Source organism: Balaenoptera physalus (genome assembly GCF_965194825.1).
Source record: "Balaenoptera physalus genome assembly, chromosome: 4".
Taxonomy (NCBI): domain Eukaryota; kingdom Metazoa; phylum Chordata; class Mammalia; order Artiodactyla; family Balaenopteridae; genus Balaenoptera; species Balaenoptera physalus.
In genome coordinates, this window is record NC_138891.1 from 81111861 (window position 1) to 81136965 (window position 25105).

Consider the following 25105-nt stretch of genomic DNA (forward strand, 5'->3'; position numbering starts at 1 on the left):
CTATTTCTTTTTTTTTTTTAATTTATTTTTATTTATTTATTTTTGGCTGTGTTGGGTCTCCGTTTCTGTGCGAGGGCTTTCTCTAGTTGCGGCAAGCGGGGGCCACTCTTCATCGCGGTGCGTGGGCCTCTCACTATCGTGGCCTCTCTTGTTGTGGAGCACAAGCTCCAGACACGCAGGCTCAGTAGTTGTGGCTCACGGGCCTAGTTGCTCCGCGGCATGTGGGATCTTCCCAGACCAGGGCTCGAACCGGTGTCCCCTGCATTAGCAGGCAGATACTGTAGCTATTTCTATTCAACATTAGTTCTACTGGAGATCCGTAACCACTGTTCTATATCAGTGTTCCAACAGGAACAGCACTTTAAAAATACAGAAATTCAAAGACAGTTTATTCAAAAAGGGACTATTTAAAAATAATTAGGCATAAGGTATTCACAGGAGATAATGCAATAATCCAAAGCTAGTAAAAACTGAACTAACTTTAGGACTGAAGGTCAAGAGGAGGGAACATTACTATAATTCAGAAGCAAAGAGTTATGTAATGTAAGATACCTTAAGAGAAGCAGTGATTTCCAGACAACTCAGGACAGACAGACTGTGGGGAAAAGGACAGGGGAATAAATCTAACTTCACCCTCTTTCCTCCTTCCAGTCTTTCTCCATGGTTTCCTACTGGCTTAACCCAACTGGAAGTCAGAAGGAATAAGAGCCTATTGATCTAGTCCATATAGATTAGCTTCTCTGCAGGGTAAAGAAGAGAGGAAGGTAGATCTGAAGGGGCAAAGAGAAGATAAATAATACATGCAATAAGACAAAAAGAAAGAAAAGGATAAGGATTGGAAAGGTCAAATAAAACTGTCACTATTTGTAAATGATATGATTGTATATATAGGAATACCCAAAGTATCTACAAATGCATGATTATAATAAGTTGAGTTTAATAAGGTTGCTGCATATGAGATCAACAAAAATGAGCTGTATTTCTATATGTCAGAAATTAGAACCTGAAATTTTAGAAGTTTCTACTTATAATAGCATCAAAATGATAAAATACCTATGGATATGCCTATCAAAAGATATGTAAAACCTTGGACTTCCCTGGTGGCGCAGTGGTTAAGAATCCGCCTGCCAATGTAGGCCACACAGGTTCGAGCCCTGGTCCCGGAAGATCCCATATGCCGCAGAGCAACTAAGCCTGTGTGCCACAGCTACTGAGCCTGCGTGCCACAACTACTGAAGCCTGTGCGCCTAGAGCCCGTGCTCCGCAACAAGAGAAGCCACCGCGATGAGAAGCCTGCGCACCGCAACGAAGAGTAGCCCCCGCTCGCCGCAACTAGAAAAAGCCCGCGTGCAACAACGAAAACCCAACACAGACAAAAATCAAATAAATAAATTAAAAAAAAAGATATGTAAAACCTTTATGCAAATAATAACTATACTGGAAGAAATTAAAGACCTAGATAGATGGAGAGGATAAAGTTTGTTTCAAGCTGGTACTTCTCCCCAAATTGATCAACAGAGCCAATGCAATCCCCCCAAAATCCCATCAGCGTTTGCTAGTGTGTGTGTGTGTGTGTGTGTGTGTGTGTGTGTGTGTGTGTAACCTGACAAATAATTCTAAATGCTGAAATGGAAATTCACAGACCTAAAAACATCCAAGATATTTTAAAAGAAGAATAAGATGTGTGGACTTGCTCTGATAGATACTAAGACTTATCATGAGGCATTCTAATTAAGAGATTCTTGTAGTGGAGCAAGGATCAACAAATATACTATAGGAATCAAATAAAAAGCAGTGCGGAAAGTACTGTCTTTTCATATAAGGTGCTTGGTCAATTGGATGTCTGTTTGGAAGAAAATAAAACTTGACCCCACCTCACATCCTACACAAAATCAATTCCAGATTGATTGGATATAAATGTAAAAGGCAAAAAACAAACAAAATTTAAAAACAAAATAAAACCAAATGCTCCCTCCCCCGCCAAAAAAAACCCATAAACAAACTTCTACAAGATAATACAGGGACTAAGATGAGGAGCTTGGGCTAAGGAGAGACTTCTAAAATAGTACACCAGAAGTCATAAGATTACTAAATTTGACTATGTGAAAATTCAGAATTCCTGTTCATCAAAAGATACCTTTAAGAGATAAAATAGAAGGCAGAGAGTGGGAGAAGATACCTGCAACAAAGAGTTCATAAGCAGAATATATAGAAAACTGTTACAAATGATTAGAAAAAGACGAACAATACAATAGAAAAGAAGTATTTCCAAATGGCCAATAAACAAATGAAAAGGTATGCAACTGCTTCAGTACTCAGGAAACACAAGTTGAACCTGCCATGATTTATTACTGTTCATCCATTAAAAAGGCTAATGCTGAAAATACTGATACTACTAAGTGTTGGGTGTAAGTGAAAAGGATGTAAGACAACTGGAACTCTAAAATACACTGCTATTGGGAGTGTAAATTGGTACAATTGCTTTGGAAAATTGTTTGAAATACTCTACTAGAGCTGATCAAACACATACCTTACAATCCAGCATTCTCTCTTGTGGGTATGTACCCAAGAGAAATGTGTGTATATGTGCACCAAGAGACATGCACATGAAAGTTCCTAGGAAAAATTTTTGTAATAGCTCCAAGCTGGAAACAACCTGAAGGTCCACATCTATCACAGAACGGATAAATTGTGGCATTTCATACAGTGAGTACTATACAGCAATGAAAACGAATGAACTACAGCCACACACAACAGCACGGATTAATCTCACAGACATAGTTTTGAGAAGAAGAATGAACCAACGAGTCCCTTCTACATGGTTCCCTTTATATAAAGTTTAAAAGGTTGACAAGCCTACACAGATATAGAGAACAAGCTAGTGGTTACCAGTGGTGGGGGGGCAAACTACTGGGTGTAAGACAGGCTCAGGGATGTATTGTACAACATGGGGAGCAGAGCCAATATTTTGTAATAAGTGTAGATGGAAAGTAGCCTTTTAAAATTGCATAAAAAATTAAAAAAACATTTTTAAAGTCTCAAAAGTAAAGCGTTTTGGCTCTAGAAGTCGTGCTCTTAACCACCAAAAAAAAAAAAAAAAAAAGAAATTAAAAAATAAATTTAAAAAAAAGCTGACAAGTCTAAACCAAAGTGTTTCATGATTCATGTTTCATGGTAGAATTATAAAGAAAAGTCAGAATGTCATTATTGTAAAATTCAGAATAACAGTCCCTTTGTGTGGAGTGATAACCGTGAAGAAAAGAAAGGAGGCTTCTCGGATGCTGGCAATGTTTTAATTTTTTTTTAACTTGAATGGTAGTTCCAGATGTGCTCACGTCATGATAATTCACTGAGCTGTATATGTTTTGTACACTTGTATGTGTGCTATATTTTATAATGAACGGAATAACAAGCTTGTTCTTTTTTTCCTATTCCATACCTGGCACAGCATAAAACTCAGGGGGTCCTCTGGCTTTTCATAGACTAGGTTTTCAGTGATATGCTGAAAGAGAGAGAGAAAGGCATCACATTATGGTTCTGAACCAAAGCTATATGGTCAGGTTATACCTGAAGCAATCTTTTACATTAACCTAACATGTACCATAGCATTTTAAAGAAATTCGTATATCTCTACATAGTGACAAATTACTTTCTTACTGCTGATAAGTTTGGGCAAATTAAGGTAAAATGTGGAGGGATTAAAAATTTAGGAATAAATAGCAATGTATATTTTTCTAGTTTCTAAGATCAAAGAGTTTTGGAGAAAGATTTTGAGAATTGTGATTTTGCTAGACTGAGAAATCAATAAATTATTTGCTTTGAAGAACAGTCAAAGAAAAAGTTTTGAATAAAAATTTTAAAACACTGTATGATTTTTACATAGAAACTTCCTTCTAAGGCATTTGATTCTAAAAGGTGAAAATGATGTTCAGCATGTGTAATAATAAATGAGAAAGAATATAAAAAAACTTCAGAGACCCACTTCCATACGTTTTGCTGTTGTTGAATAACTCAAAAAATTATAATAAAGCAAGCAGAATTCTCACTTGCAGGGAATAACAATAGGGCAAATTTCTGGTATAAAATATTCTGGTCTGTTTAATGTACCCACGCTAATTAATTATTTCATATATGTTTCTACTGAACACATATTTATAACTAATTTTTCTGATAACAATGTTCAATGCATAAGCATTGTTTTTTCTTGACAGATAAAGAAAATTACTTACAGAACGATTAGAATTCTACTTTCTACAGCTTTCATCCTTGAGTTTAATAATTAGTATTTCTTTGGTTAAAGCCAGAAAATCCAGCCATTAGCATTCTCCCACAAAATGACATTTTAAAGAAAGAAAAGGCATACAGCAGTGTTAATAAAGCAAATATCACTTATTTCTATTTTATGAGGAAACTGAGATTCACAGAAGTTACGTAATTTCCTCCAAATCACAAAGATGAGAAGGGACAAAGTTAGCTTGGAGCCCTGGGCTAACAGATTTTAAAATTTGTGCACTTTCCTCTATTTCCTACTTCTTTAAACTTAAATTCTTCCAGTTTAAATGCTTTCATTTGGGGTGGGCCATTCTGACTTACAACTTTCTAACCACAAAGTTACTTCATGTATATATGTCATTATATATGTATATATACCTTGCTGCATTGTAATATTAACATAAAAATACACATGTCAGGAGAACAGAAACAAAAACAACCCACAAAACAGCAAAAACTTTATAAACGTGATAATATTTTATAATTCTGTATCAGCCAAGGAATGTCATACTTTAAAGAACATTCCAGCCCCATATCCTGAGGTCAATAAAATTTATAATTTCTAGAATTAGAAGCAACTTTTAACTATGTCATTTTTCTCCTGAAGAATGTGGTTTCTTAGATGGTCACAGGTTGGTCATCTTTTGAAAGTATTATACTCCTGCCTGGAAAGTCTTTTTCTCTCCTTTTCAATTGCCATTATTTTGTCCTTCCTTCCTAGTCTGGTTCAAACTTTAACCCTGGGCCAAATTTTTTCCCTAGCAACCAACCTATCAGATCTCTAATTCCTCTGAAGGGCTTCATATCATGGTACGAATTATTCAATTGGTGTTTATCATTTACTACTTTTGGTTAATACGTCTTAATGCACTTACTGACTCCTCATTAAGATTATATCCCTTTTATAGCAAACGCCCTTTCTTGTACCTCTTATAAGCCAGGTCAAAGTTTGTCGTTTACATTATAATTACTTTAAAACTCACAATTAAAAAAGAGGTTGAGAGGTTTACCTGGAATATTTGCAGAATGTGGTGTTTCTCCATGTATTGCAGTGAAACTTGATAAGGATCTTCATATACTATAGGAGGGAACCGCTTCTTAGAAGGTTGATTGTATGCCTGAAAACTCCTTCTTTCCTGGTATTCTGAAATATCAGCCTAAAATGGAAATATCCCCCAAGAGAGTCTTTAATGAATTGAAAAGCCCCAGGAAGTTTTGTTGCTATTGTTGCTGTTATCAGTGGAATCTGGTATTGATGGGATCTGAACACCAGGAATTAAGAGCGAAGACATTATTATGAGAGACCTGGCTGATTCTCCAGGCAATGTAATGCACCTTAAGTCCTGGGAGGTACCTTAGACATCTCCAATCTACTTCAAATACTTTTCCCTTCACAGAGATTTCCAACTGACTCCAAATTCCTTTCCTTTGGTAGAAGCCCAGAGGGGGAATGACTTAGTGTCCCAGTGTTAGCAGCAGAACCAGGACTTGAAACCCAGGTCTCCTGAATCCAGGTACGTTGATCCTTCCTGAATGGCCTTACTTAGTGTAGCAGAGAAGGCAATCCATCTCTTTATTTCCCACCCTTCTCCTGCCCTTCCTGAATCCTATGGGTCACACATACCACAACCTGTGCCCTCTTCCTGCATTCTGCCAGGCCCCTGGCTTAACCTCCAACCCCCCAGGTGGGTATCAAATGCCCCTTTAACCTACAGGCTTGGTTTCCACGGGTTGAGTTTTTTCTTGACTGATGATATAGTCCAATTTGGATGAGATGGAGGGAAATCTTTGGGAGTAGGCTTGGTCTTTTGTTTGGAAAGTACTGGTCAATCTGTGATCAAATGGGATGAATGCTTGCAGATCAGCTACACTTTCCGTTTCAGTTTCAAGGGAAGCCTTGGATATGCTGCCATCTGTCTGGCCAGGCTCAAATTTGCAGGGTTGTACTCTGAAGTCGGCCTCTTTGTCTTCCTTGCTGTAGCCAAGCTGGTCGAATAATCTATCATCAGAACGGCTACGTTCTCCATAGTCAAACAGGTTGTCTTCTGTGTAATCATCCTCTTCTTCCACTAAGTCGTCAACCTGGTCAGATTCACTGCCAGCCTTGTCAGGGTCAGCAGCCTGGTGTTCAGCTGGTTTAGTAGCTTGGTCATACACTTTGCGGTGCGTCTTTACAGATGTTCTGTGGTCAACTTGGTCAGACAATCTATGATCAATCTGTTCAGAAGTTTTTCGCTCAACCAGGACGGACAATCTACTGTCAATCTGTTGAGAAGTTCTTTGGTCAGCCGGGCGGGACATTCCGTGATCACTCTGCTCAGAGGGTCTTTGTAAAGATGGGACAGATGGTTTACGGTCAATCTGTTCAGAAGCTCTTCTCTCAGCCAGGCTGGACATTCTGTGGTCACTCTGTTCAGAGGCTCTTTGTAAAGATGGGACAGATGGTTTACGGTCAATCTCTTCAGAAGCTCTTCTCTCAGCCAGGCTGGACATTCTGTGGTCAATCTGCTCAGAAGCCCTTCGTTCAGTCTGTTCAGAAGTACCTTGTTCAGGCAGAGCAGACATCTGGCTGTCAGTCTGTTCAGACTCCACACCCCCAGCTTGGCTAGATGCCTTGCTGTCCATCTGTTCTGACATGCTTCGGTTAACCTGATCGGATGCTCTACGATCGGCGACATTAGCACGGTTGGATGCTCTGAGGTCAGCCTGATCAGATGTTCTTTCTCCCATGGATTCATATGCTTTGTGGTCAGCTTGATTAACTACGTTGGGTTCAGCCAGGCCGGACACTATCTGGGCAGCCTGGTCAGCTGCTCTGTGATCAGTCCGGTCATCTGCTTCCACTTCATCCTGGTTCTGCCTGTTGTCTTCCTGGCTGTCTGTGTGGCTGTCATTTGGGGACTTGGCTGTACTTTGGTTTTCCGATGATTCCGCCGGAGCCCCTTCTGGAGGCTCTTCCATTTTCTGCCTGGTACCAGACTGGTCTAGATTGCCAGACGCTGTGGGTGGGGCCGGGCCGGGTAGTCTAGGCGACCTTCGGAGCGCACGAGACAACAATACCCGCGGGCTTTGTTTGGACCTCCGAGCTCCAGCTCTTCCGAGCGCGCGGGCGGATGCCGGTGGATGCCGGGAGGTGAGCGGGGGAGCCCCGCCGCTGCCTGGGGAGGGGATGCCTTCGGGCGCCCAGCGTGGATGCGAGTGCAGGGGCGGACACCCTCTCCCAAGAAGTGGTGATGCCCGCAGGCTGGCGTCGCCACCGCCCAGTGACCGGGCCTCAGGGCTCTGTGAATCGGTGCCTTAGAGCGGTCCCCTCCCCGTTTTCTTACGGAGGTCCACAGCTGTGTGTGTGAAATAGGATCCAGCAGGTATCACTCGAACCAACAAAATGTTAGCGATGAACACGCGTCCAACCACACGAGGGCGGCAGACCTGAACAGAGGTTACTGTTGCCATCAACCAAATCCACGTTTCATCGGCTACTGTCTTTTGTATAACCACAGTTGTATCTCAGAGTATGATATTACTGCTGGGCATGTGCTAGTAAATGGTCCTGCTAAATGTTATTTTTCTTTAGACTCTAATCAGTATTGGGGTGATGTGGACACATTCTGTGGTTTTTCTTTTAATTAAAAACAAAACAAAACAAAACAAAAACTTTTAAAAGCCAGCCTTTACAAAGAGTGCCCGTACTGTTTTCAGTGGTACCAGGAAGGCTTTAGTCCTTCTCACACTCACATTACCAAAGTCAAACGTTATCTTTCTTTCTTCACAGTAAGAGTGCAGAGAGCAGAATTTTGCCCTCCTCCTCACTCTCACCCCGACACACCCCTTGGCAGTTCATTGCTGCAGGAGCATCTTCTTCTCTGTCTCACGGGACAGGTGAGCAGCTGTTTTCCATCTTCTCTGGGAAGAGCTGTCCTGACTGTGGAAACTCAAGCTCCAAGTGTTTTCTTGCTGAATTAGTCATCTATGGTTGGAGGGCTGGAGAGAGGAGAGGAGATCCAGTGACAATGGGTTCTAAAATCACCCCATCCAATGGTCTTATAGCAGAAGGGAGGGTTAGGGTTAGGAGCCAGAGTTCCAGAAAGAAAAGGAGTAAGGCAGGTGGGGGAGAGACAGGAGAAGGAATACTGAACGGGTGAGGAATTTGCACTTGATGGTGGTGGCCAGTGGGGTACAATGTTTTGAGATTTGCCCCTCCGTATTTGAAACAAACCTTAAGAATCCTCTTCAGGCCAGCACGCTTTCTACTCTCAGGAGCAGGGTAGTACAGAGGTGGTGAGGCAGGCCAAGGATTGGTAGTATAATGCCAGATATTCTTTTCTTATGGGTTTAATTGCATTCAATAATTAGAGATAAGACTTCAAATCCAAATGCAAATAATAGTAATTAAGGAGTGAGAGGGAGAGTGTGTACCTTTGGTGCCATACTTAGGAGCAGCAGGAGAATTTAGATGCACTGAAATAAAATCATTTACCTAACAGTACCTAGAACATATTTGGTGCTCAAGACGAGTTTGTCGGATATAAATAAATTAAAGATTTGCCTTATTTATTTATCTAAAAATGTGTGAAGCAAATGGATGCTACGTTTGAAGTAAAATAGGTGATGGTCTATGGTTTGCAACTTCAAAGGGGCATTGGTTTTGTAGATTTGTTTTTCCATTTATAAATAAAATGTAATTATTGTAGAAAAGTAAGAAAAACAAGCATAAATTAAAAAAAATTCCCCAAACACCCCAGGGATAACCTTTATTAACATTTTCATGTATACCCTTCTAAAATTTTTCCCATGCAAATCTATACATCTAATATCTATAGGTATGTGTATATTTTACAAAATGGAATCAAACCATGTAACTGTTCTATAAACTACATTTTCATTTAATGCTATGGTTTAAATGTTCTTCCATGTCAAGAAATGTAATCTAAATTAAAGAGCATTGGCTTTTGGAGTTAGACCAATTTGTTTTAATTCCGTTTCTGCCACTTATTAGATTGTTGAGTTTGAGCAAATCTCATTATTTTTCTGAGCTTCGATTTTCTCATCTGCAGATGAAAATGGGAATAATATAATAGTTCTCAGAATCCTTGTGAAAACTAAATGAGATAACAAATATAATTAGCTCATATGTGCTTCGTAAAGAATAGCTATTTTAAAAATATATATATAATTTATTATATGAATTTAGTTTGTTGCTTTTAACAGTGCTGCATTGACCATCATTGTACAAACATTTTACAAGTTTGTCATATTTTTTCCTTAAGATAAATTTTCTGTTGTGGAATTGCTTGGTTAAGGACGTGTGCTCATTTTGGTGTTTTGAAAGTACTATATTTAAAAATGCCTTCCAGAAAAGCTGGGACAATCTCTAGCTCCACCAGTAATATATGAGAATGCTATTTCCCTATACCAAGTCCAATTCTGTATATATTTTTCATTTTTGCCTATCTGATAAGTGAAAAGTAGTATTTTGTTTTACTTTGTATTTTTTAAAATATGTTTAATGACTTTGGATTTCTTTTTTTGTAAATTTCCTAGTCTTGCCTTTGTCTTTTCCTTATTGATTTGTAAGAGCTTCTTACCTATTAAAATACTTAATTCTTTGCTATATGAAGACTATATAAAACTTTGCAAATAAAGTTTTCTGGCTTGTTTGCCATGTAGTTTTATATTTTTTGGTTTATGAAGTTAAGTTTATTTTTCCCTTTCTAGTTTTTTTCTTTGGGGTCATGTTTAAGAAGACCTTTGTTATCACTTACGATTATACAAATATTCCCCACTTATATTTTCTTTTAGTACTTTTCAGTATGTGTGTATTTCTTTTTTTCTTACATAGAGTTAAGTGCACAAAGTTAAGTGTGCAGCTTGATGAAGTTTTACACACATATACATCTGTGTATACATTGCCCAGATCAAAATATAGAATATTTCCAACATTCCAGCAGGTTCCCTCATGTCCCTCCCCAGTGACTACCCCTCCCAAAGTTAAGTACTGTCCTGATCTCTGTTTCCGTAGCTTAGTTTTTCTGGTTTTGGAACATCACACAATATGATTCTTATTCTGACCTCTTTTAGTCTACATTATGTCTGAGATTAAACCATATTCTTACACATAGCAGTATATAGTTATTTTTCATTGCTCTGGTATATTCCATTGTATGATTATACCACAGACTATCAACTCTGATGTTGATTGACACTGGACTGTTTGTAGCTTGGAACTATTTAGAACTTTCTTGTACATGTCTTTTGGTGGACCTAAGTGCTCATTTCTCTTGGGATAGACCAGTGTGGGATTCCTGGATCATAGGATAGGCTCATGTTTGGCTTTAGTAAATACTGTCAGATAGATGTCCAAAATGGTAGTACCAATTTGCACTCTCACCAGCTATATATAAAAGAATTCAAGTTGCACCACATCTTGCCTCTTACTGTTGGCTTCGGGTGTATTGGTTAGAGCCTTGACGTGTGAATTTGAGGAGGACATAATTATTTAGTCCATTACAGTCATAGATGTGAGGGCTTATTTCTAGATTCTCAATTCTATTCCATTAGTCTATCTATCTGTCTTTATGCCAGTAACACACTGTTTTGATTCCTATTGTTTTATAGTAAATTCTGAAATCAGGAAGTGTGAGTTATCCAACTTTGTTCTTTTTCAATATTGTTTTGAATTGCTAGGGCCCCTTGAAGTTGTATATGAATTTTAAGATTGGCTTTTCCTTTTCTGCAAAGAGCTTATTAGAATTCTGATAGAGAATGCATTGAATTTGTAGATTGCGTTGGGTTAGTATTGCCGTTTTAAGAATACTAGGTCTTCTAATACATCAGCATGAGATGTTTGTCCATTTATTTATGTCTTCTTTAATTTCTTTCAGCAATCTTTTGTAGTTTTCAGTGTACAAGTCTTTCACCCTCTGCTTGGTTTAATTTATTCCTAGCTATTTTATTCTTTTGGATGATATTGTAAATGAAATTGTTTACTTAATTTCATTTTTTGGGTTGTTCATTGGTAGTGTATAGAAATACAGCTGATTTTTGTGGGTTGATCTTGTATCTTGCAACTTTGCTGAATTTGTTTATTATTTTAATAGTTTTTTGTGAGTTTTAAAGGATTTCCTATGTATAAGATCATGTCATCTGTGAATAGGGATGGTTTTATTCTTTTTTTCCAATTTGAATGCATTTTATTTTTCTTGCCTAATACTCTTACTAGAATTTCCAGGACAATGGTGAGTAGAAGTGGTGAAAGTGAACATCCTTGTCTTATTCCTGATCATAAGGGGAAGGCTTTCATTACTGAGTATGATATGGGGTTTTCATCAAAGACCTTTATCAGATTATCCTTGTTTTTGAGTGTTTTTATCAAGAAAGGGTGTTGGATTTTTAAAATTGCCTTTTATGCAGCAGTTGAGATGATTATGTGTTTTTTTCTCTTATTCTATTAATGTAGTGCATAGCATTGATTAATTTTTATATGGTGAGCCACCCAAACAATCCTGGGATAAATCCTACTTGGTCATTGACTGTGATGCTTTTTTTATTTTTTAATTGAAGTATAGTTGATTTACAATGTTTCAGGTGTACAGCAAAGTGGTTCAGGTAAACATATACATATATCTATCTATTCTTTTTCAGATTCTTTTCCATTATAGGTTATTACAAGATATTGAATATAGTTCCGTATGCTATAGTTCATTGCTGTTTATCCATTTTGTATATAGTAGGGTGTAGAGTGTGATGCGTTTAATATGCTTCTGGATTTAGTTACTAATATTTTCTTGAGGATTTTTGCATCTATATTCATAAGAGATATTAGTCTGTAGTTGTTTTTTTTTTCTTTTTTTCTTGTGTTGTCTTTGTCTGGCTTTGGTATCAGGGTAATGCTGGTGTATAGACTGAGTTAGAAAGTGTTCCCTTCTCTTATTCTTTGGAAGAGTGTGAGAAGGATTGGTGTTAATTTTTCTGTAAATGATTGGTAGAATTCATCAGTGAAGTAATCTATTTCTGGGTTTGTTCAGTTGTTGTTGTTGTTGTTTTTACTTTTGTCGATTCAGTCTCTTTATGTGTTATAGGTCACATAAAAAAATAGAGATTTTCTATGTTTGTTTTTTTTTTGAGTCAGTTTTGGTAGTATGTGTGTTTCTAGGAATTTGTCCATTTCATCTGGGTTATCTAATTTTTTTGCTACACAGTTGTTCATAGTATTCTCTTACAATCCTTTTTATTTCCATAAAGTTGGTAGAAATGTCCCCACTTTCATTTATGACTTACGTTATTTACTACTTCTCTATTTTTTGTAAGTCTAGCTGAAGGTTTGTCAATTTTGTTGATCTTTTCAAGGAACCAACCAACAAACCAACTTTTTGTTTTGTTGATTCTATTTTTCTATACTCTATTTCATTTATCGCTGATCAATTCTTTAGAATAGAATATCTTTTCATCTTCTAGCTTGGGTTTAGTTTTCTCTTCTCCTTATAGTTCTTTACGGTATAACGTTAGGTTGTCAACTGAGATCTTCTTTTTTAAGGTAGGCATTTACAGCTATAAATGTCCTCTGGAGCTTTGTGTTCCCTGTATCCCATAAGTTTTGGTATGTTGTGCTTTTATTTCCATCCATTTCAAGGTATAATCTCAAGGTATACGTTTCCCTTGTAACACTTTTTTTCATCCATTGGTTATTTAAAACTGTGGTTTAATTTCCAAATATTTGTGAATTTTCCAGTCTTCCTTCTGATATCTAGCTTCATTCCATGGTGGGTATCAAAGAAGATACTTTTTGGGATTTCAATCTTTTAAATTTATTAAGACCTGTGGCCTAACATAGGGTCTATCTTGGAGAATGTTCCATGAGAAGAATGTGTATCTGCTGTTTTGGGCAGAATGTTCTTTATGTATCTGTTAGGTCTAGTTGGTTTATAGTGTTGTTCAAGTCCTGTATTTTCATACTGATCTTTTGTCTTGATATTCTATCCATTAGGCATCTTGTGTCAGTCCTTCAGGTAAAAGCCCTCAGACAAGTAAAAAAAAGACAAACATAATTCTTTGAGAACAAGGTGTGTTCTGCTCCCTCTGGAACCAGGAGCTATGGTCCCACACTGTGAACATGGGCTGCTATCTTCAAAACTGTTGCTGAGTTGAGAAGCTGGGAGCAAGGACAAGTAAAAATGCTGCAATATTTTCCTACTCTTTGTAAGTGCCTCTTTCTTGACTCAGCATTCATTAGGTTGCTGAAAACCTTTCTAGGATCCTGACAAAGCTGACTGACAGTTTTTGCTTATTTTTTCATTGTTTCAGTGGAAGGACAGGCCCCCAGAGCTACCTACTCTGCCATGTTCATCACTCCCCACCCCTCCCCCTTAAAGTTTTGAAAATGGAACATTGTATATCCACATCAGATCTCCAGTTTCTTTTTAAGAATGGGAAAATCTGCCAATACTGGGCTCACAGTTCCACATATCAACAATTGCCTGGTGAGTAGTAGTTTACCAGTTCAGGGAGGACATACATTCTTCAGTTGCCCCACACTTTCCCTTCTGCCCCTTAATCATTTAAGTTACCTGATTTGTTCCTCCATCCATTTTAATTTTCAATCTCTTTAGTATTACATAGTGACTAAGAGCTCAGGCCTTGAGCCAGGCAAAACTGGATTTGAATGTTGTCTTCACCATTTAAATACTGTGTGTCCTTAGGTAAGTGGTGTGTCCTCTGTGATCTGTAGCATCTTCACTTGTAAAATGAAGATAAACACAACTACTCACTGGGGTTGTTGAGATGAGTAAATGACATAATATTGATAAAGAATTTAGGCCAGTGCCTAACATTCAGCAAGTAAATAATAGTGTTTATATGTTTTAATGTAAATTTCTTAAGGTCATCTTTTATGTCCTTTGGTAATGTTTGGATTTTATTTTTCTTATATGTTGAGTGTATTTGTTTAAAAAGTTATTCTTATGTAGTTTATGAGTTTTATTATTGCTGTGAATTGGATTTGTTTCTAATATATTTTCTAAATGGCTAATATGTAGGAAAGGTAATTTCTGTTTCTTTTATACAGCCATCTTTTTTGTTTTCTTATTAGATTGAACAGATTTTCAGATTAGTTTGATTTTTCGTAATAGACAGTGGTAATGATAACTTTTCCTCTTCCTTTATAATATTTTTACCTCATTTGTTTCTTTTCTAATATTGAATAAGACTGCCAAACAATGTTTAATAATTATGAAGATTATAGATGTCTTCATTTTATTCCTGAATATAATGAGAATGTCCCATTAAATACAAAGCTTAATTTTGGTTTCTGATATTTATAAGAATATATATATATATATATATATATATATATATATATATATATATATATATAGTTTCTATTTCTGTTTTATAAGAGATTTTAATTGGCTTTTGAATTTTATCAAATAATTTGTAGCATCTGTTGAAATAATCATATGATTTTCTCCATTAATTTATTCATGTGTTTATATCAAGAGATTTTTAAATGTTAAATCAGTTATCCATTCCTGGAATAAACCTTACTTGGTCATCCTATATTCTCCTTTAAAATGGACTTCTGGAGTAAGTTGCTAATATTTTATTTAAGGTGTTTGTACTTTATTAATCAGTAAGATTGGTCTATTGTTACCTTTTCTTGTTTTATATTTGTTAAGTTTTGGTGTCAGGATTATGCTAGCTTTATAAAATAATTTAAGAAACTTACTTTTTCTGTACATTGTAATAGTTTTTATATGAACCATCTGTTCTTTAAGCTTTGTTAAAACTCACCTATAAAATCTCATGGTCTGGTCCTTGTAGGGTGCAGGGGTTATGGTTGTGGTGTGTAGACATCTTTTATAGAATTTCCAATTTTTTCTATGGTTATTGGTCTACTTAGATTTTCTCCCTTTACTTGAAAAAATTTTGATAATTCGACTTTACTAGAAAAATATTTCATTTCCTCTCAAATTTAAAATTTATTGAGCATAAAGTATTTTCTTACAATATTATTTCAATCTTCTCTATATACACTTATATTTCCTTTTTAATTTCCAATACTGAGTCCTCTTTCTTTCTTGGTTACTCAGTTATACTCTAATATTTTTTTTCAATATTTCTTTAAACAGCCTTTTAAGAGAAACACCTCTTTTATTTATTCTATTGTGAGTTGTTTCAGGGTGTTAAGGCTGTAATAATATAAACAGTGTACAGTTTTGTGCTCCTCTGACTTGTAATATCTAACTCTGTGTGGACCGCCAAGACGACTAAATTTTGGGTGTGCATCCATGACATACAAAGGGGTCAGTAGGGAGCCATGTCGACCCTCTTGCATCCTTTCTCATTTATATTCTTTACCCTATATATGTATTACTTTGTGAGAAAACGAAAGTGAAAGCAACTCTAAACCTAGTTCAAGCTGTCATTCTTGCCTATCCCTAAGACCAGTTAAGAATCTGTGGTTTGGACTAGGGAAGACAGTTTTCTCTTGTTTTTGCTTGTTTTGTTCTTTTTGGTTGGTGTCTGGGAATTTATTGTTCTTTAAGCATGAGGCTGAGTTTTTAACATAATTATGTATTTCTAAAAATAGTTTTATTAAAATATATTTCACATACCATAAAATTCACTCATTTAATGTGTGGAATTCAGTGTTTTTTATATATTCACAGAGTTTTGCAACTGTCACCACAATCTAATTTTAGAATATTTTTAACTCTCTAAAAAGAAGTTCCATACACATTAGCAGTCATTCCCCATTCCTCGTCCTGCTCCTCCCCCACTTCATCCCAACCCGAGGCAACCACTAATCTATTTTCTGGGTCTATGGATTTGCCTGTTCTGGACATTTCACAGGAGTGCAATCATATGATCTATATCTGGATTCTTTCACTTAGCATAATGTTTTCAAGGTTTAGCAACAATGTAGCCTATATCAATACGTCATTTTCTTTTTAGTGCCAAATAATTTCCATTATTTGGATATACCACATTTTGTTAATCCATTTGTCAGTTGATGGAATTTAAGTTATTTCTACTTTTTGGCTATTATGAATAATGCTGTTATGAACATCTGTGTATAAGTTTTTGTGTGGATATATATTTTAATTTCTCTTTGGTATATACCTAGGAGTGGAATTGCTGGATCATATGATAACCCTCTTTGTAATATTTTGAGGAACCACCAGACTGTTTTCCAAAATGGCTGCACATTCCTACTAGTAGTGTATGTGGGTTCCAATTTATCCACATCCTTGTCAGCTCTTGTTATTATGTCTTTATTATTTTAGCCATATTCATAGCTGTGAAGTGGTATATCTTTGTGGTTTTGATTTGCATTTCCCTGATGGCTGATGATGTTGAGCATCTTTTTATGTACTTATTGGCCATTTGTATGTCTTCTCTGGAGAAATGTCTATTCAGAAACTTTGCCCATTTTAAATTTAATAAAGAATTAAAAATTACTTGCATTTACTATTGAGCTGTAAGAATTCTTTATATATTCTAGATATAAATCCCTTATAAAATATATGATTTGCAAATATTTTCTCCCATGCTGTGTGTTGTCTTTTCACTTTCTTGATGGTATCCTTTGAAATACAAAAGTTTTAAATTTTAATGAAGTCCAATGTATTTTTTCTTTTGCAGCCTGTGCTTTTGGTGTCACATTTAAGAAACCACTATCTAATCCTAGATCACAAAGATTTAGACATGTTGAAGAAAAGCAGTAAATGCTGTCTTCCAAGTGAAGAGACTCAATGTCCCTGTGATTGCCTAATCTGCTTGTAAAGTGCTTGTAACCTTTAACTCTTTTCTGATTATGCAGAGGAGCCAGAATTTACTAAGGAAGATTGGATGAGTGTATTACTGTTCTGATAGCTTGTTGAAATTCATGTAGATGACTTACTACAAGGAGTGATACAGGACAGAGGAAGGTCAGAGCTCCTGGATGGTGGCAGCTTTGACAGAGAAGTAGCATCCATCCTACTACCCTGATTTATGTTGGGACAACTACAGATGATCCCATACAAATCTAAATTGAGTTAGCTTTAAGTAATCCATTCTTTTTTAAAGGTTTGTGTGTGATTCAGTGGTCTAATAGAATGGGTCCCATCCTAATATTTGTACTGGAATCATATATCCAAAGAGGACTTTCTAAAAGCAACTACTTTTTAAATTTTAAGATATGAGATTTATTTATTCTAATCTTCCTTTCTCCTTTTCCTCACCTCTCTCAGGTAAGAAGAGGACATGTCCCTGGTGGGACTTTTGCTCTGGTGGGACTACTTTTCTAGTACTGGTGAGTGACTTGGCATTGATAAGGTTTTAATAGTCTTAGCAGTTATTATCTCTGATGACCTAGCTGAGGGAAGGGCTTTTTATGATTCTGACCTCTTGTCACATTCTCCTACATATTAAAAAAGAGTCTCCCATTTTTCAATCCTGGGAATTTCAAAAAAAAATGTATTGAGCACTTGCTGTGTGTCAGGGAAGGTGGATACAATAGGAAACAAGACAGACACAGTTTTTAACCTCAAGAATCTCATATTCAAGAAGGCATCTCTGGTAAGAAAACAAGAAATTGTAATACTGTGCTAAGAGCTATGAAGGGAGAAGTACAAGCAGCTGTTGGTGCATGGAGGTGAGGCAATTAACCCAAAGCTGAGGGGTGAGGAGCAGTGACATAAGAGTGGCATAATGTCAGCCAGTTTGTTGTTGTAGGACCTTTGCAGAGCTGCAGTCTAGCTGCAGCTCCAACATCTACTAGCTTGTCACCTTGGACACATTTCTTAATCTTTACCCCCTCCAGTTTCTTCATACTTGAAATGGGGATAATAATAGTAGTCATCTCATTGGTTTTCTATGAAAATAAATGAGTCAATACATATAAATTGCTTAGCACAGTACCTCAGTAAACAATAAAAAGATGGTAACTCATTATTATTCTGAGAGCTGAAGGGTTATCAGGAGTTAAGAAGTAACTGAGTGGTTTGTGTCAGGAGAAGAATGTTGCAGGCACAGAGAAGAGCACATTGCATGCCTGGAAGCAGAACGGATCACGAAGAGTTTGAATAAAGAAATTCATTACGCTCCAGTACTGTGTATGATGGGGTTGCAGAAAAATAGATGAGGCAGGAGAGGTGGGCAGGGGCCAGATCACAGAGATGTTTGGCCTTTATCTCAAGAGTGTACAGAGTCATGAAAGGGTTACTTGCAGGGTACTGACATGATCAGATTTGCATTTTAGGTCATTCTTGTTGTAACTGAAAAAAATGGATTGAAGGATAAGATTGGAGGTAGGGAGACTAATAAAATTCTGTTACAGAGGCTTCTATATTTTAAATGGCCAAGTAAAGATGGCACTAAACTCTCCTCTCAGAAATCAATGCAAGGTAAGAAGAACAAAAGACAGAAATGCAAATGCAATCTTTGAAAAAAATTAGATGAAATCTATAACCCTGAACCATAATATATGAGGAAAAGCTACTGAGAGCAGCTGTGGTTAAATAAGAATATGAATAGATACAGAAGGATGTTGTATCTACATATGTCAGGCAAAATTGGCAGAGAAAAGTCTTCCAGAAAAGACACTATACCCTAAGGGGAAAACCCCCCCAACATTTCCTTATTCTGAATAATGGGAATGTGCCATTATTGGAGTGAAGAGGAGAGTGAAAAGGAAATAGAAATATATAAATTTAATAGTTGCTGATATTATGGAGTAATAGATACTGTCCAATAAAATAGATGATTAATATAAGTTTACAGTTATCCCACAGATATACTTGTGAATGTGAAAAATAAAGTTTGTGAAGAGATATTCATTGCAACATCATTTGTAAAAAGCAAATGATTGGGAATAGTATAAATGTAATGTATATCTGTAGAGTACAGCTATTGTAAAGAATGAGCTCTATGTATACTTACATGCAATGATCTCCAAGATGTATTATTAAGGGGGAAGACAATATACAAAACAAAGTGAACAGAATCGGGAAAGAAAACCAACATATATACATATATGCTTGTATATGTATAAAATATCTCTGAAAGGAACACAAAACTTTGGTTAGCTTGGTTTCCTCTTATTAAGGGAATTGTGTCCCTGGGGGCCTGGGGTGGGAGGGAAATGTTTATTGTATACCTTTTGGAAATTTTTGGATTTTGTAACATTACTTTAAAAAATAACTTATTTTTCTTAAAAAGAGGGTATTTAAGTCACGTATGTAAGAGGGGATGGTAGCGAAATGGCAGTGGGGATGGAGAGAAGTAGATGGATTGGAGGTATTATCAGTTAGAATGATGGGTAGTGAGGAAGAAGGGGTCAAAGATGGCACCTAGGTTTCTACTAGCTTGGATAACTGGATAGGTGTGTCATTCCACAAGATGAGATACTCAGATTCCCTAAAGATCTGTCCACAGGCTTCATCCTTTATCTGTAGAATTCTGTTATTTCACACCTTTCTACCTTTCCACCACTTCAGTTTTCACCTCTTTGTGAACAATTTTTATATCTTTTACAAACTCTACATTACCTGGATCATCAGGCGCCAACTAGATATTAATTCAAATACATACCCTTAACTAATTTTTGGACTAAAGAATCATAAAATTTAGATCTAAAATGGACCTTAGAAATTTATCATTGTCTCATCATTTTATTTTACCAATGAAAACCCTAAGGCACAGAGGCAATATGTGACTTAGATTTTTGTTAAAAATTTATATAAGTTGGAGCATGAATTTACATATTTTTGATCTCCCTTCTCTTCCTGTATCTTTCTTTTTTATTTTACTGTAGTACAGTTGACATACAATATTATATTAGTTGCAGGTGTACAACATAGTGATTCAACATTTTTATACATTACAAATTGATCACCATAAGTCTATAACTACCTGTCACCATACAAATATATTGCAATATTATTGACTGTATTCCCTATGCTGTACATTATATCCCTGTGACTTACTTATTTTATAATTGCAAGTTTGTACCTCTTAATCTCTATCACCTATTTTGCCGAACCCCTCAACCCCTTCCCCTCTGGCAACCACAAGTTTGTTCTCTATGAATCTGTTTGTTTTGTTTTGGTTTTTAGATCCCATATATAAGTGAAATACAGTATTTGTCTTCATCTGTCTAACATATTTTTCTTAGAGTAAGACCTTCTATGTCCATCCATGTCACAAATGGCAAGATTTCATCCTTTTTTTAATGGTTATATTCCATTGTGTATGTACCACATCTTCTTTATCCATTCATTTATTAATGAACATTTAGGTTGCTTCCATATCTTGGCCATTGTAAATAATACTGCTATGAACATTGGGGTGTATGTGTCTTTTCGAATTAGCATTTTCATTTTCTTTGTATAAATATCCAGAAGTGGAATTGCTGGATTGTATGGTAGTTCTATTTTTTAGTTTTTTGAGGAACCTCCATACTGCTTTCCATAGTGGCTACACCAATTTACATTCCCACTGACAGTGTACAAGGGTTCCCTTTTCTTCACATCCTAACCAACACTTGTTTTTTGTTGTCTTTTTGATAATAGTCATTCTGACAAGTGTGAGGCAATACTTCAGTGTGGTTTTGATTTGCATTTCCCTGATAATTAGTGATGCTGAGTATCTTTTCATGTGTCTGCTAGCTATATGTACGTCTTCTCTGGAAAAATGCCTGTTCAGGTCCTCTGCCCAATTTTTAATTGGACTGTTCAGTTTTTTGATGTTGAGTTGTGTGAGTTCTTTTTATATTTTGGCTATTAACTCCTTATTGGATATATCATTTGAAAATATCTTCTCTTATTAATTTGTTTTTTGTTTTGTTGATGGTTTTCTTTTTTTTTTTTTTGTGGCCCACACACCCCATATATATATTTATTTATTTAATTAATTGAAGTATAGTTGACTTACAATGTTGTGTTAGTTTCAGGTGTACAGTGCAGTAATTCAGTGATTCAGTGGTTCATATATATATATAATATATAATATATATTATATATAATATATATTATATATAATATATATTTTAAAAATATATATATTCTTTTTCAGATTCTTTTCCCTTATAGCTTTTTACAAAATATAGAGTATAGCTCCCTGTGCTATACAGTAGATCCTTGTTGGTTATCTATTTTATATATAATAGTGTGTATATGTTAATTGTTAATGGTTTTCTTTGCTGTGCAAAAGCTTTTTAATTTGATGTAGTCCAGTTTGCTTATTTTTGCTTTGTTTCCCTTGCCTGAAGAGACAGATTCAAAAAAAATATTGCTAAGACTGATGTTAAAGAGCATACTGCGTGTTTTCTTCTAGGAGTTTTATGGTTTCAGGTCTTACATTTAAGTCTTTAATCCATTTTGAGTTTATTTTTGTATATAGTGTAAGAAAGTGGCCCAGTTTCATTCTTTTGGATGTACAGTTTTGCCAACACAATTTATTGACGAGACTATCTTTTCCTCACTGTTTATTTTTGGCTCCTTTGTTGTAAATTAATTTCCCATATAAGTGTGGGTTTATTTCTTGACTCTCTTTTTGTTCCATTGATCTGTATCTGTTTTTGTGCCAGTACTGTACAATTTTGATTCCTATAGCTTTGTAGTATAGTTTGAAATCAGGAAGCATGATACCTTCAACTTTCTTCTTTCTTAAGATTGCTTTGGCAATTTGGGGTCTTTGTGTTTCCATACAAATTTTAGAATTATTTGTTCCAGTTCTGTGGAAAAATGCCATTGGTTTTTGATAGGGTTTGCACTTAATCTTTAGATTACTTTAGGTAGTATGGACATTTTAGCAATATTAATTTTTCCAATCCATTAGCATTGTATATCTTTCCATTCATTTCTGTTGTCTTCAGGTTCTTTCATCAGTGTCTTATAGTTTTCAGAGTCAGTTTGATATTGATGAACTCTTTTAGCTTTTGCTTGCCTGAGAAGTTCTTTCTCTCTCCTTCAATTCTAAATGATAATCTTGCTGGATAGAATATCCTAGGTTGCAGGGTTTTCCCTTTTAGCTCTTTGAATATATCACGCTGCTCCCTTCTGGCCTGCAGAGTTTCTGCAGAGAAATGAGCTGATAGCCTTATGGGGGTTCCCTTGTATATGACTTTTTGTTTTTCTCTTGCTGCCTTTAGAATTCTCTCTTTAACTTTGCCATTTTAATTATATGTCTTGATGTGGGTCTATTTGGGTTCATCTGTCTTGGGATCCTCTGTGCTTCCTGTATCTGGATATCTGTTTCTTTCTTCAGGTTTGGAATGCTTTTGGCCATAATTTCTTCAAATTTTCAATTCCCTTTTCTCTTTCTGGAACCCCTATAAAGTGAATGTTGGAACACTAGATGTTATCCTAGAGATCTTTTAAATTGCTTTCATTCTTCTTAATTAGTTTTTCTTTTTTGCTCTTCTGTTTGGGTGATTTTCTTTTTTTTTTCTTTTAAATTTTTATTTATTTATTTATTTATTTATTTATTTATGGCTGTGTTGGGTCTTCGTTTCTGTGTGAGGGCTTTCTCCAGTTGCGGCAAGTGGGGGCCACTCTTCATCACGGTGCGCAGGCCTCTCACTATCGCGGTCTCTCCTGTTGGGGAGCACAGGCTCCAGACGCGCAGGCTCAGTAATTGTGGCTCACGGGCCCAGCTGCTCTGCGGCATGTGGGATCTTCCCAGACCAGGGCTCGAACCCGTGTCCCTTGCATTGGCAGGCAGATTCTCAACCACTGAGCCACCAGGGAAGCCCCTGGGTGATTTTCATTATTCTGTCTTCCAGATCACTTATGCATTCTTCTGTTTTATTTAGTCTGCTATTCATTCTTACTAGTGTGTTTTTTTAAAATTTCTGATGTTGAATCATTTATTTTTGATTGGGTCATTTTTATATTTTCTAGATCCTTGTTCAAATGATCAGTGTTTAGATCAATTCTTTTCCCTATATCAGTTAACATTTTTATTACCAATGTTTTGAATTCTTTATCTGGCAAACTGTTTATTTCTGTTTCATTATCTGTCTTTTCAGGGATTATCTTTTGCTCTTTCAATTGAGAGTAGTTCCCCTGCCTTTTCATTTTACTTAACTTTCTCTGCTTCTATGAATTTAGGTGAAACTGTTACCTATTGTGGTCTTAAAGAGGTGTTCTTATGTGGGAGTGGCCCTATACAGACTGTGTGCCCAGTGCCTTCGGTGGGAGGGCTGGATTTGATGTGGACATCAGTCATGTTTTTCCTCACTGTGTGCTGGCAGCTATCACCTTGGTAGGAAGTGGGGCTGGAGATGGAGAGGCTAGAACTGGCACTGGATGTGAGGCGGGACTTCCTCTCTTCACAGTGGCTGTCACCACCCTGTCAGGGACAGGGTCTGATCTCAATTTGCTGGAGCAGAAGCCCTGAGGGTCAGGCTTGAGCTAGCTCTATTCCCTTTAAGTGTGTATTTTTTCCTCTCCCTGCACTGGGGCCTTTGCCCCAGAGGAGGGAGGGGAGTGCTAAAGCAAATGGGGCTCATGGGCATACAGGGATCCATGGCACTGCCTGTGGTTCCACTTAGACACCGCTTATTGGGAGTCTCTTCCCAAGTCCTGGCTGCCCCAGATCCAGTGCCGTAGGGCTGGAATGTTCACTGGGTTTGGGCTGGGGCAGGAAATTCAGCAGCCACAGGGCAGGTCTCTCTCTGCCCTGCCTGGGGGGCAAGACCCCTTTGTGTCTCACAGCTGATCATTGTTCCCAGCCTCTGCCATTCCTGACCTGTCATGGAACTGCTCTACAGGGGAGGCGAGGTCTGTGTGGTTTCATTGCATGTATTAGGGGGTGAGCTGTGGCAGAGCAACTGCTGTCAGAAGTCTGGGCTGCTTCTGGGGCACTGCTTGAGTAAGCGCCAACAGGGCCATTGCTGCCCCACCCAGGGTCCGCCCCAGAACTGAGTTGCCTCTGAGTCCCAAGGTTGAGTTTTCTCCCTGGTCCTTGTTGCCTCAGATCCAGTGCTGCACTGTGACGTGAAGTGAGCAGGGCAGGAGCGTTCGTTCGGCTCAGGTTGGGGCTTGAGACGGAAGTGGGAAATCCATCAACTGCTAGACCTTTCTCACCAAGCCAGCCCGTGCACACTCCTCATAAATAGAGTCTAGGCTCCTCCAGCCTTTCTCTCTGTCCCAGTGGTTCTCTGGCCAGCCAAGGGGGCTTGTCTCCTTCACATAGGACCCTTGGCTTGGGATGCCCAATCTGTGACTTGACCCACTCACTCCCCGGGGCGAGTGTCTGCCCATCCAATCTCCCTTTTCCTCTGAGACCCCTCCCAGGGGCACAGGTCCTGACCTAACCGCTTTAATTCCTGTCCGACCCAATTACATGTGTATCTTTCTTACAGCCTTGGCTGTATAGGAGTTCTTCTGACAGTTGCCAGTTAGTTTGTAGTGAGAATTGTTCCACATGTAGATGTATTTTTGATGTGTTCATTGGGGGAAGTGAGCTCCATGTCCTTGTACTTGCCATCTTGATCTCTCCTTTCCTGAAGCATCTTATGTCAGTATCTCTATTGCCATTATTCCAGCTGGAGTTCAAATTCTTTTGCCTGGACTATAGCAGTGGCCTTTAAACTGATCTCCTTAGTGTTAGGCTTTCTCTTTTTTAATTTATCTTCTGAATTACTGTAAAATGTTTCTTTCTAAAAACGTGGGTCTTATTGTGACCTCTTTTCATTAACTGTCCTTGGCAGATAAATGAAAGTACAAGTTTCTTGGAGGCCATTCACGGCTTCCATGATTTGTAGCTAACTCTTGTTTCTGACTTCATTTCTGAATATACCTGCCATTGCAGTGATACTTGACTAGTCATCTTTTCCAAAATTCAGTCT

The 25105-nt window shown here is 37.1% G+C and overlaps 2 protein-coding genes across 2 annotated transcripts in view; one reads left to right on the forward strand and one right to left on the reverse strand.

Annotated features, from left to right (window-relative positions):
- TEX55 (testis expressed 55) overlaps positions 1-7404 on the reverse strand; it is a 33450-nt gene extending 26046 nt beyond the window's left edge. The window contains exons 1-3 of the mRNA XM_082460062.1: positions 5986-7404; positions 5283-5429; positions 3440-3502 (exon numbers count right to left, since the gene is read on the reverse strand). Of these exons, the coding sequence (XP_082316188.1) occupies positions 3440-3502; positions 5283-5429; positions 5986-7233 (1458 nt within the window). The 5' untranslated portion in view covers positions 7234-7404. The remainder of the gene's footprint in view (positions 1-3439; positions 3503-5282; positions 5430-5985) is intronic.
- The window catches only part of B4GALT4 (beta-1,4-galactosyltransferase 4), a 146334-nt gene that overhangs the window by 92522 nt on the left and 28707 nt on the right, over positions 1-25105 (forward strand). Inside the window, exon 9 of the transcript XR_014263010.1 lies at positions 17502-17563. The gene's annotated coding sequence lies outside the window, so the exon portion shown is untranslated. The remainder of the gene's footprint in view (positions 1-17501; positions 17564-25105) is intronic.